The sequence below is a fragment of the Nasonia vitripennis genome (assembly GCF_009193385.2).
Source record: "Nasonia vitripennis strain AsymCx chromosome 1 unlocalized genomic scaffold, Nvit_psr_1.1 chr1_random0003, whole genome shotgun sequence".
NCBI lineage: Eukaryota > Metazoa > Arthropoda > Insecta > Hymenoptera > Pteromalidae > Nasonia > Nasonia vitripennis.
Window position 1 is genome coordinate 131,705 of NW_022279589.1, and position 13,424 is coordinate 145,128.

The 13,424-nt window shown below is 34.8% G+C and overlaps 1 protein-coding gene across 11 annotated transcripts in view; it reads left to right on the forward strand.

The window, feature by feature from the left end:
- LOC100114531 (actin-related protein 1) overlaps positions 1-13,424 on the forward strand; it is a 256,774-nt gene that overhangs the window by 67,161 nt on the left and 176,189 nt on the right. For 3 of the 11 annotated variants that reach the window (XR_004345108.1, XM_031928313.2, XM_031928192.2), the window contains exon 1: positions 3,878-3,976. The exons of 7 other annotated variants lie outside the window; for them this stretch is intronic. Coding sequence is in view for 2 of the 4 variants with exons in the window: in XM_031928313.2 (XP_031784173.1) it covers positions 3,893-3,976 (84 nt within the window). In the remaining 2 variants the exon portion in view is untranslated. Of the gene's footprint in view, positions 1-3,877; positions 3,977-11,562; positions 12,672-13,424 lie in introns of those variants that run through there. One more of the 11 variants, XM_032601237.1, reaches the window with a different exon arrangement.

Sequence of the window (13,424 nt, forward strand, 5' to 3'; positions counted from 1 at the left end):
CGCTTTCGTTAGTGGTTTTGATATTCTAGCGTAGTTTTTTATGAATTTTCTATAAAACCCTGTTAATCCTAGAAACGCTTTAATTTCTTTTTGTGTCCTTGGGATGGGATATTTTACGATGGCCTTGATTTTATCTGGGTTTGGTTTAATTCCTCCTGGTGTAATTATATGTCCCAAAAAAGGTACTTCTTTCCTTAAAAACTCACTCTTATCTAATTGCACTTTCAAACCGTATTCCCGAAGTTCTTCAAATACTAATTTTAGATGTTGTAGATGTTCGTGGAGAGATTTTGAAAATATGACTATATCATCCATGTATACAAAGCAAAATTTGTGTAAATATTTTCTGAGAATTTTGTCCATTAATCGCTGGAATGTAGCTGGTGCATTTTTTAAACCAAAGGGCATACGACGGTATTCGTAGTGTCCATTTTCTACTGTGAATGCTGTCTTCTCTACTGAATCTCGATCAACTGGTATCTGATGGAATCCTTGTGCTAGATCTAATGTTGTAAAATATGCGCATTTTCCTAAATTCTCTAAAATATCGTCCATTCTCGGCAATGGGTATTTATCCTCAATGGTTTTATCATTCAACTTACGATAATCAATAACCATTCTCCATTTCTTCTTTCCACTTGCATCTTGCTTTTTGGGTACTATCCAGACAGGTGATGAATAAGGTGAATTACTTGATTGAATAATTTCGTCATTTAATAATTTTCCCACTTGATCTTGAATAGCCTCCTTCAGGTGATATGGATATTTATAACTTTTGACATAAATCGGATTTTCGTCCTTTGTCCTTATTTTATGTGTGACTGCATTTGTGGCTGTTAATTTTTCACACTCATTATAGAAACAGTCTCTAAATTTCTGACACAAAGCTATAATTTTCTCCTTTTCCTCTTCATTCATGTGTTCCGTTCGGATTTTCACTTTTGTCTCCTGATGATTGCTCAGTATAGCCATTTTACATTTATCCGGCATATTGTTTAAATAATTAATTTCAAATCTCGGTGTGCTAAATATTTGAGTTCTATAGTTAATATTTGCTTTTAAATTTTGTAGGTCCTTGTGACCTATTAGACAATCATATGTAGAATGCCAAGGAGCAATTAAAAATGTAATTGGTGTATTGTCACCTAACTCTTGCAAAATCGGAAAGGTGAGTGCATGTGTCCCTTGCGTTATTTTATGCAAAGATTTAATTTCGAATTTATATGGAAAAACGTAGTTTGAAAATAAATCGTAGGCTACTTTAGGGTTAATAATCGATGATGATGCTCCCGAATCTATTAGTATTTTAAGCGATGGATTTGTAGTTATTATGTGTGGTAGTTCGGGCGAACTGCCTATGTTATTTAAATTTACTATGTTTCTTCGGTTGGATCGGAATCCCGTTGAAAATTTTCATTTTCTGAATTCTCTTGATTTTCATAATTGTCGTCATTCACGTTAATATCTTCTTGCTCCTCATTGTAAGCATCTTCCTCCGGTTGCTGCTCCTCTTGATAATGCAACTCTTCGGAAATGAAATTTGGTGATCCGGTACTCCTAAAGAATTTATTCTGAGGGACAAAATTATTTGACCGGTTGCTCTGATTATTATTTGGCCGATTGGTGTTTCTGGTATTAATCGACATTGGTGTCGGTCGATTTTGCTGAATAGGTCGTCCGAAATTATTTGCAAATGTCGGTACAAAATTATTTTGTGCAGTTGCGGGTCTAGGTGCAAATGAAAACGGACTTTTATTTGCTCCAGAGTTATTGAACGGACTATTATTTCTCTGATTCATAAACGGGCTTGTACCCTTTGAATTATTGTTTACATTATTGGTTTTTGGTTTACTTTCGCGTTGTCTCGCGAAATTTAAACATGCAGCTTGTTGCTCGTGATTGTCAAGCTTTCTGCATTTTATCAGACAAGCCTCTATATCCGCCAACTCGAAATGTGTAAGATGTGTGTGATACGGCTCTTTTATTCCGTTTATAAACGTATTTTTCGCAACATTTTCGTAAAACCCAATCTTCATACTTATCAAGTTACGGTCTTGATTGTTTAAGTTTATATGTTCTTTTAGCTTATTTAAACGTTGTTTAATTTCATCAGCATACTTTTCATAATTTTGATTCGATAGTTGAAAACAAGAGCTAAGTTTATTGTATAGCAGGTCCTCCGAGCTGGGATCGCTATATCTATTTATTAAGAGATTTTTACAATCATTCCATGTTGCTGGATCATTCGCGACTATTAAATTTAAAGCTTCTCCGCGAATTCTTGATTTAATTAACGCAAATAGCGCTGTATTTAATGCTTCCTCTGCAGTGACTAAATTTTCAACAAATTTATCGCATGTTTGGAGAAAGTGAGAAAGGAGCTTTGTTCCTCCTTCATAAATTGGTATCGCGTCACGCCATATGGCTAACCTCAATTTAAATTGTTCCACTGTGATTTGCTGCGCCATTTTGCTCTCAAATCAGTCGTATTTAGGGATAAGGTAAAGATAGGTGAATAGGGAATTTCAAAGACTTACTCTCTTCTTTGATGATTCCAGGTGAATCTCTGTTCGAAGGTGGGCCTCAAACTTGACGTCCCAAAAGTACTGCGACGAAGGGGTTGAAACACCAGCCGCTTCCTCTCTGATGATTTCCGTCACGGTATTGGAGGAGAATCTCGATTCATCAGCCTCGCAGTATCCTGTCCGCAGCGCCAGTTAAGTGTACGTATTGCAGAGCGTACGTAGATTCGCAGGTAAGTAATTAAATAAATTGAATATGGATTTGTTCAGATTTATTAATCCGTCTTTACAGCTTGGAAACCCGACAGAGACTGACTCGATACCAGTGCAAGAGCCTTTTTAAAAGGTTTGTAACTTTGTTTGTTTAATCTTTCCTCCATTGTTCTCCATGCGTGCTCGATGCGTGCTCCGCCGTATGTGCCAACATAAACACCTTATTGTTGCAGGTCTCGAGAAGCCAAAGCGATCGATACGGCATGCAGAAGGCGATCGATAACAAGCGATGAATAAGCGACGACTAATACGGCTCATATAACTCGCGCGTGACGTAATTTCCCGTTCGGCGCGAGCTTCTAGTATGCTAGCTTTTCTCGTTATCTGTATTCTGGAGCTCGCTATCGCGACACGGAGGCTCGGCTATTTTTATCGGCCTGCCGCTTAAATTCAATTTTCCGAACTCTAATTGAAAGTTGGTTTTTCTAAAACACTTATATTTTCAGGCTTTTAATTTTAATCTGAATTTACTAATTTTTTTTTTTTAATTAAATAGAATTTAAAATTTCTTTCTCATGAGATCGGATCCCACCGCTGTCACCAGAAAATTAGGAGCTGTGACGTACCGACAAGTTAAAATGCACTAACGCGTAGCGAACACAACTTCTAGTGTCACGTAGTGCCGAGCGGCTTGCACTAGTGACGGATTGGGCGTGGCTGTGAGTAGGTAAGGAGGGCGGATTCGTGGTCGAGCACCTATACAGGTGTATGAGAAAATTATATTAATAAATAATAATTAAATGGCTTACCTTTAGAAGTGTGATTCCTTGGATATTTAATATATTTGATTATAATGGTTGGGTAGAACAGCGATATATAACTGGTTGTAAGATATTGTATACTGCACTTTAAATATTTATTGATTATATTTCACACTTAAGATACACTCTTAGAATTACTATGACTACGATGTTAAAAAATAGTGTTTCGCCTTTGGCTAATTATATTTATGCGCGTGTATTAGGCACAGCGCTACTTAATATATATATATATATATATATATATATATATATATATATATATATATATATATATATTTGGTACTTAGATGTTGTTAGTGCAACTGAAACTGACGAACTGCGAGTCGTCCGACTAAAATGGTTCTCCGCGCAGGCCACCGATCCCTTTTTATGATTTTAGCCGGTTCCATATTCGGAATATCAAACAATAAACTAGATAATGTTTTTGGCAGTTCGAGGAATATGTCTAGAGATCGTTCGACGGCTCAGGTCATAAACTCGATAACGCTGCCGCGGAGCTGGCGATCGGTCGCGCAACGCCTTATCCTAAACTATTAAATTAAAAGGTCAAAGTTCTCTAACCGAAAATTGAATTTTTACGAGTGACGTAGTGTATGTAGGACACACGTGTAGGTAATTTCTGTACGCGTTTGTAGGGGGGATCGGCGCGAACGACATAATTAAGGAGTAGTGATTTTACGCATACAGGTGTTGTATGTAATTGTTACAAGTATAATTTTTTTTAAATTTCGCGGGATATTACACATGAACTGCTGCGTATCGCGCTCGAAAATTAATAATTGTACACTTGAGTTAAGGGCCCTGACGTTAGTGACATTTTGTTGTTTCGGGTTCTGTAATTCAGAGTTGTGAAATTCTGAATTATCTGCAAGCGTATGGCTGTCTATTGTAAGGAACGCGAGAGTTTGAATTTCCCGGGTATCAACGAAAGAGAACGGCGCCTATGGCCTGTAGGCAGCGAGCTTTGGTGGTGTTTTTCTTCTGTGGTTGTCTGAGATTCCCCTGGAGTCGGAGGAGGAAGGATTAAGGTCAGTGGATCGATTTTGATTTTCTCCTGTGAGGCTTTTCTCGTGGGCTCGCAGCTTGACGTTTTCGGGTTCCCTTTATTCAATTCAAGCTATCTTGTACGCGGCTATCTCATGGCTGTCTTCACTAGATTAAGTTTAACATTGTAGTTGTCTTACGGATAATTCGGGTTTATTTGAGTAACGGGGCCCTCGCTGTAAGACGTCGAACGCAAGTGAGCGCTACATTGTTCAGCGTTTGCAGTATTCGCGGGCAATTAGTTAAGTGTTATCGGGAAAATTGTCGAGGTGGGCAAGATTGATTGTGGATATCTTATAGTGTGAGTGTGCCTGGTTACAACCAAACCTTGGGACGTGCGAGAGTTGAAAACAGTGTAATATCGGTGGTTGTCTTCGTATCTCGGCTACCTTGGCGGAATTTCGATCATTCGGACGTATACTGTTAGAATACGGTTAAGTGGTTATCTGTCCGTAAAATTGGCTATCTACGAAGTTACTGGCTATCTACGAAAAATATTGGCTATCTATTATAGGAAAGTTAGTATTAGGTTATGTTGAGTATTAAATTGCTGCGCTAGTCAATAGTCGTATAAGTTGTGAAAACTGGATATCTTTTGTGTAAAAGGACAAAGTGTAAATGTGTATTTTGCGATGAAAACCCAGAGCGGCAACATGGGTTTTGGCTAAGCTGCGAGTACCGGGAATCCGGTGTCGCCTCGCGGTGACAACAAGGGCCCGGCGTCTTGCGATGCGTCGCGCGGGCCGGCGTCGCGGCAGCGTGACGGCTGTCTTCCGAGAACACCGCCAGCTCGCCACCGCCGGCTTCAGAGAAGAGTCCCGAGGAGCCGCGTCGAGGGGACGGCTGATCAGCCAATCTGTGTCTCGACCGCTCCGCATGAGGAGTCCGTGCGGACTCATAAGCCAATTGGAGGCCTTCTCCCGCGTGACGTAGGGAGAGACAGAGTGGGGTTTTCGTGAGCACGAGCGCGTTCGCGCCTGAAATTCGAGGAGTCTTTTACTGGATCTTGAGGTGCTCACACGTATCTTGAGCTAAAGAAATGAAGAGTAGCTGCTGTCAACTCGAGGAGGTCTTCCCCGGAGAGAGAGAGCAACGAGGAAGCCTTGGGGAGTTGAAGCTGCTGAGAGATGACTGGAAATCGGTGCGACGTCGCACTATGGGCGATTTCAGGAAAAGTATTGTCAAAATCAAATTGCGCCTCTGAGGAAAGTGCTAGGGACCTAATTTTTTTTTTTTTAATGGAGGTTGTACTTCTTAGATATAGGGAAAAATATCAAAATATTGTTTTCTTATGATGTCGAGCCGGGGCTCCTATGAAAAGTACGAAATTTTAAGAAAACGATATTTTAGCTACTTGTTAATGCATTAATATGCCATAAAAATGCATTTTAAAATAATTGGGAATTTTTGAGACAATCATATACTATTTTTTTAATTAATGAATGATTTTTTTACCTACATAACCTAAAAATTCATCTATTTCGACCTATTGTACTAAGAAACGTGAATCCGGGACTTTGTTATTTTAAAGTATTCTAACCTACAGGAATTTTAAATCTGAGAAGTTTCATTCTGTAGCATGAAAGATTTCAAAGTTATCACACATAAAATTGTTGATAAAATAAAATATTAATATTCTCACCACATATGTATAACGTACATAAATTGTTATATATATATATATATATATATATATATATATATATATATATATATATATAATTATGTAACCTAAACTATTACATTATATGTTAACGCTATAGTATTTACACGTTATATAGTAACAATTAGCAACCAAATAATAACTATGTGATATAAGTACTCCATTTCCAATTAATATGATAACCTTCTATTATTTCATAATAATTACATTATAAATTCTTCATCAGAAATATCATAAGTTATATTACTTTCATCATCACTTGTGTTCTGGTTTTCTTCTTCCCACTATTCTTCGTTCATAATATGCCTATAAAATAGATTGAGGATGAAATCATAATTCTGAGCTCATGACAAAATTAAATTCGTAAATAAACTTACGTTTCTTTTATATAGTTCAATGCCTGTGCATTTTGAAAGAATATGTGCTTCTTAGCTAATTTTATTCGATTGCCTATGAACATCAAAGATAGTTTTGGGTCACTCATATGCACTGCTCTGTTAAATACATCCGTAATTCGTGCTAATCTACTTGTCTGTCTGGAGTGTTCTGTCATATTTTTGCGATAAAACTTATGCCAAGACTCATTAGCATCTTCGGCATAGTATGCTAAAGGCATAGGAAATTGCCTGGCAATTTGACACCCATGCATTAAAATTTTATGAATCGTTGGATTCATTCGACACTATGGATACGTATTGTAGTACAGTTTTTATACAGAACCTTTCTAACTCGTCTAATTTAAGCTCCTTTTTGCATTTAAATAAAGTTAATATAGTTACAATATTTTTAACCAAATCTTCATTAATTTCCAATGACCTTGCAAATTTTTTCGGATCTTCAAAACATCTACGAGCTATATTTCCAGTATTTGTTGTTCCATGGCCTTGTAATACTTGGTCCACTCTAACTCCGAAATCAATGAAAACTTTTTTCTGCACATCTCTTTTTCGAATTTGATGTCGCTCTGAAAATCGAATGAATGTATAAATGTATAAATTAATAAAAAACATTAATAGCATTTATTGATTAATGAGGTAGTTGCTTAAGGCTTTAAATAAAACACCCTGCACATAATTATTATAGACGCACTTTTTAGCGGTTCTCGAATATCCCACGTTTTGAATGGCATTCTATAAGAAATATTTAGGAGATGCTCAAATGTATTAATTTACGCGTGCAATAATCCCAAACCATACTTCAGTGACTCAGCAACATGAGTGAAATTATTGCCAAATTCTTCAAACTGATGAGACGTTATCTTACAAATTGGACATCTACTGGTTGCTCTATTTCCCACTATTACATTTAAACATTTGCCATCAAAAAGAATTTGTGTAACTTCATAAAAAACGCAAATGTTTTTTCCATTGGACAGACTAAATTTATAAGAACTCGATAAAAGAGATTCTTTATTTCATTCTCTACTCGATTGTATTCACGTATGGTCGAATCATCTGTTTCTTTTTCGAATGCAATCCTTAATGGTCGACAAAGCCTTACACTTCGAGGAATTGGATTGATCCATGATTTTCCATCAGACTTATTAGAGCTTATATTAATGATAATGAAGCTTGTAACGAAGAGGGACTGCTCGGAAGCTTCGCTTTCATTTACAGCATCCTTACATTTTTTATGTACATTTTTATGGCCTGCAGAAATATCGAACCCTACAGTTACAGAAAGCGTTAAATCAATCAAGTCGTTGACACTCCAATCCAAAGCAACTGCATTGCAAAGTCGCTCACTAGTTTTATTTAACATCTCCTGCATGGATACCACAATCTGTATCTCAGAAATATCGTAACCATTTGCTAAACATTCGGACAAAGCTTTGGAAATTCCTGAATAGCAGGGATAAATGGGAGCATTTCTCATTTTACAATCTTTAGATAAACTTATGTAAGAATTTTTATTCAAGTTTTGCCCTAAATAAAATGCTGCAGCTGAAACTCTGTTGATTATTCTCATTTTGCGTTCCATTGGATAAATCAGTATCATCTGCGGTAAATTTCTTTGCAAGACTTAACGCCATTTCTAAAATTTCAACATCATTTTGGGCGAAGCCACATACCTCTCTTGCTCGTCTATATTTAGTAGATATAGAGTAATCTGATATTATGGTATATCTTCCACCATTGGAACCTCTTCTGACTTTTCTTGGTCGTCCTCTATTATGCTTATTTTTTCTTTTTCGTCCGCCCATGTTATGAATTATAACGATATATGATTTTGTGAATAGCGTGTATGATCTTCAATAAATTTAACATATACAGGGGTATGCCGAAAAAAAATTGATCCTAGCCTCCTGCAAGGAAAATTTTTTAAACTGAATTTTTAAATTTGCATATCTTATTTAAAATAGAAATTTTGGCATTTCTTCGTTTTTGTCTTTATTTTGTGTAAAAGTAATTATATGATATCACTCACGATTTATTCTCATAATTTTTGCACCTAATTTTAATGAAAAAAAAAAACAACATAATATATTTTTGGAAAGATGTGCATTAATTTGTCGGAATTTATGCTGTAATGAAACTGTGATCTTATTTTATTTAATTATTTTAAGTAAGTATTTATCGTATGCCACAGAAATTTATCGAAAAAATGCCACAATAATGAGTTTTATCAAAAACTTAGCCTAATTCTGTGGATTTACGGCAAAACGGCTTTAATCAATTTTTTGTAGTTTTTAGATATTAGCAAATTTAATTTTTTAAGACACAGAATCATTTTCTTTTATTATCTTTGGCGACAGATTCTAATTTTTCAATATTTTAAAACTTACCGTCTGAACAATTTCGTAACTGAAATAACACTTGCTTTTTAAAAATAACACTTTATAAAAATTACAATTTGTAAACAATAATACTTTGTAAGAAACAACACCTTGTGAAAAATAACATTTGCTTGCTTTTCAAAACTAGGATTTACATAAATATATATTCTTTAATTAGTTATGGGAAACAACGTCTTCTGATAAAGTAGTGTATAGAGTATATAGATTTTATGCGCAATTTTTTAAAATGATTTTTCTTTTTGTAATATTTAAATAATGTCCACTTTCGATAAATATGAAATTATTATGAATGCATATAAAAATAATATAAATATTATATAATATATTTTTATGTACATTCATTATATTGAAATGATCAAAACATGGCAATATTAAATATTACAAAGAGAAAAATCATTTTAGAAAATTGAGCATGAACTCCGTATACTCTGTACACTACGATAACATTTGAAAAAATAATGACAAATAATTAAAAATAATAACAAATAAGATCAAATCACTATATCCATTTCCAAATAAAAATTAAATATAAATGAATGATAATCAATAATAATTAAGAAATTAAACAAAAACAAAATTCTTTTAGAAAATATAAAAAAAAAACAAATAATTGCAAATAATGACAGAAAAATTTATATAATTTTGACAATTAGTATTTTTTGTTATATCCTAATATTTCCTATTATCTGATATTATCCATATAAAGTAATGGTAAGTGGTACTTATATCACATAGTTATTATTTGGTTGCTAATTGTTACTATATAACGTGTAAATACTATAGCGTTAATATATAATGTAATAGTCTAGGTTACATAATTATATATATATATATATATATATATATATATATATATATATATATATATATATATATATATATATATATATATATATATATATATATATATATATATATATATATATATATATATATATATATATATATATATATATATATATATATATATATATATATATATATAACAATTTATGTATATGTGGTGGGAATATTAATATTTTATTTTATCAACAATTTTATGTGTGATAACTTTGAAATCTTTCATGCTACAGAATGAAACTTCTCAGATTTAAAATTCCTGTAGGTTAGAATACTTTAAAATTACATATTTTCTTGTTTATATAGTGCCGTATTATTAGAATATAATATTCGATGCTACTCAAATTAGAGGTCCGTGATTTATGATAATTTTAAGTCCCGGATTCACGTTTCTTAGTACAATAGGTCGAAATAGATGAATTTTTAGGTTATGTAGGTAAAAAAAATCATTCATTAATTAAAAAAATAGTATATGATTGTCTCAAAAATTCCCAATTATTTTAAAATGCATTTTTATGGCATATTAATGCATGAAATCAAATTGTTGATCAAATCTTGTTAATGCGTTAACAAGTAGCTAAAATATCGTTTTCTTAAAATTTCTTACTTTTCATAGGTGCTCCGGCTCAACATCATAAGAAAACAATATTTTGATATTTTTCCCTATATCTGAGAAGTACAACCTTCATTTAAAAAAAAATTAGGTCCCTCGCACTTTCCTGAGAGGCGCAATTTGATTTTGACAATACTTTTCCTGAAATCGCCCATAGTGCGTCGGCAGGAGCCACGCCGCCACCTCAACCCAGACAGCGAGAGTCGTCCCCGTTGGCCGAGACGCCGACGCCCGGACGAGCCATCGAGAAGAAGAAGTGGGAAGTAGAAGGAGAGAGCCACGACGGAAGACCCGCTGACCCGGACCCAAGCGCCCTCCGCATCGGATCCCAGGCGGCCTTCTTCGCGGCGTGTTCGAGGAACGGGAAGCAGGGTCCGTCCCAGTCCCGTTGAGGTATAGTTTAAGCTGTGTGTGACTGTGTGCGTGAGAGAAAGAGAGAGCGAGCGTGACAGAGAGCGTGCGCGAGAGAGAGTTGCGTCAGCCAACGTTCAAGTGCAGCGGCACTGTGAGATTTTTGACAAAGAAACAGAGAGTTGTCTTTGCGAGTTTCCTCCCATCCTCACTCGGTCCAACGTGCGCTCCCACGCGCGTGACGATCGCGGAACTTCTCCGCGGAAATAATAAATCTGACAGTTAGAGTTAGTGTTGCGCAGCCAGTCATCAATGGGAGCTGATCGCTGGCGACTCCGTCGAACACGGTCTCCGTGCTTAGTGAGACCGAAAGGAAAAACTCATTTCGCGTAGCAATGCCACCACGTTATAAACTCATGGTCGCGGATTGACCAAAAATGTTATAAGTAAATGGGTCTTATCAAGAGTAGCGGTCTTAGAAGTTTTCAATGATTTATGAATATGCCAGCAATAAATTTCAATGCTGATGTTAGCGATGATGAAACGGGTTCTGTATCGCCTGTAAACAAGATAAAGCGTAAATATAAATTATTTTTTTACGCAGAAACATCCCACTGTACCTTTCCTAATTATTATTATATTTTAAAAACGCACCAAAGAATCGACTTCCTCTGGTCAAATTGCTGCACTAGATGCTGAGAAATGTTGGTACAAATATAAATAACGTCTGCGCCGCGCGCATCTATGCGCTTCTCCTCCGCCGTGGCTCCATCCCCCACCACTCGACTGCAAGCTAGCGCTCAGCCGAATTGCACGAACTTTACGAGAGTTTTTCGCATGTAATGCACGATGTAAACTTTTCAAAACTTTTTTTTTTAAATTATAATCAGACTTGCGGTAACTCATACAGGCCTTCTGGAAAAAAACGCACTGCGAAATTTGAATCGCGATTTTGAGAAAAATAATTATCCGACAGCACTCGCCCTTCGCACACATAAAGAACTCGATAATATCTAAGTTTTCCCAAAATTTGAGAGCTTAAGCTAAAAAATGGACGGAGCTATAAAGCGCCTAATGTTCCGGTTTTTCCGAATTTCCTCCGGACCTTATTATCTGATTGAGACGTTCGACATCTCATTTTGTAGGCATTTTTATTCTCTACAAATTATCTTGTTGGGACATTCCGATTGCTTTATTAGTTTAAAAGTTAAAAGCAAAAAAGACAAAAATCGCGTTTTTTGCAATAAATCATTAATAACTAGCATATGAAGCGGAAATGCTAGTGAAAAACACATATCTGTTAATCTACTCATCATCTTTTATATAATCGTACAATCGGTTTCCTGCTAGTCTTTTTGTTACGATAACGCAGTTTTCAATCTCTACAGCTTGGCCGAAAAGTGATAATGGAAATGAACGCTTAACGAATGATGATGATGATAGTATTCAAAGTAATACAGATTATATGAAAGTAATAACATAATATATTTCTCAATCGATTAATGTTTCCATCCGCAAATCTGAAAGTGCGTAATAGCAATTGAAAGCGCATTTGGAATTTATTAAAATGTTCAATCTGTGTGCTGGTAAATACTTTAAAGGTCTTAATCTTTCTTAACACATAATATCAAAATGTTTTTCCTCGCAACAAGAATATTTAAAGTATCATTATTATTATAAAGAATGTTCCGAGTCAATAGTATACTCCATAAGTGCAACAGAAACAGTTATGAGTCGAAATTTTGTGTGCTAAAAGTGCGAACATAGAAATGTTTTAGAAGCTGTTCCTCTAAATTATTTTATATTGGTAAGTTTGAGACACCGAATAGAAGAATTATTATCAAATGAATTGATTTTTGATGACATTTTAAAAATGTTGGTTCACGAAAAAATAAAACACCAGATAATATAATCAAAGACGTGCACAACAGTTTAATTCACGTAAAAATTGTGCAATAAAACAATAATGACGAATCAAATTATATCCTGAAACTCAATTCTAACACAACTGGCGCTCCACTTACGAAAGCGGAAAGCGTGCTTTCTGGTCTTCGCAAGTAATTTTAAATGATCATTTTCAAAAATTAAGATTTTGTTATGTCTTGTTAGGGGGAATTTTAGTAGTATAAAAAGAACCATCCAATAAATTGATAGATTTGAATATTTCAGAAGTAATGGTTTAAAATATATGATAATAAAATTTTATTTAAATTTTGTGTTTTAAGTTGCATTGTAGATTCTGTGTGTCGTCCTATAGTTCAGAATAGAATTCAATTCAATGGATATTTGGGCTGTATCTGGTGCTACCAACTTGGATTTTATATTGCACTTGTTTGTGGAATTCGAAACATTGTAGAGCAAAACGCTAATAACAGAACAAATGAAAAACATTTAGAAGATGTAAAAGTAAGTATTAAAACTATAAAAATTACAAACGGTGTAAAAGGTCCTTGTTGCCTAATAAAAGTAGATCATTTTTATATGGTTTGGTCATTTTCGTACGAATACATGCACAGCATGCTTCTTGGCGTTACTCACCAACTATGGAATACATGGAAAT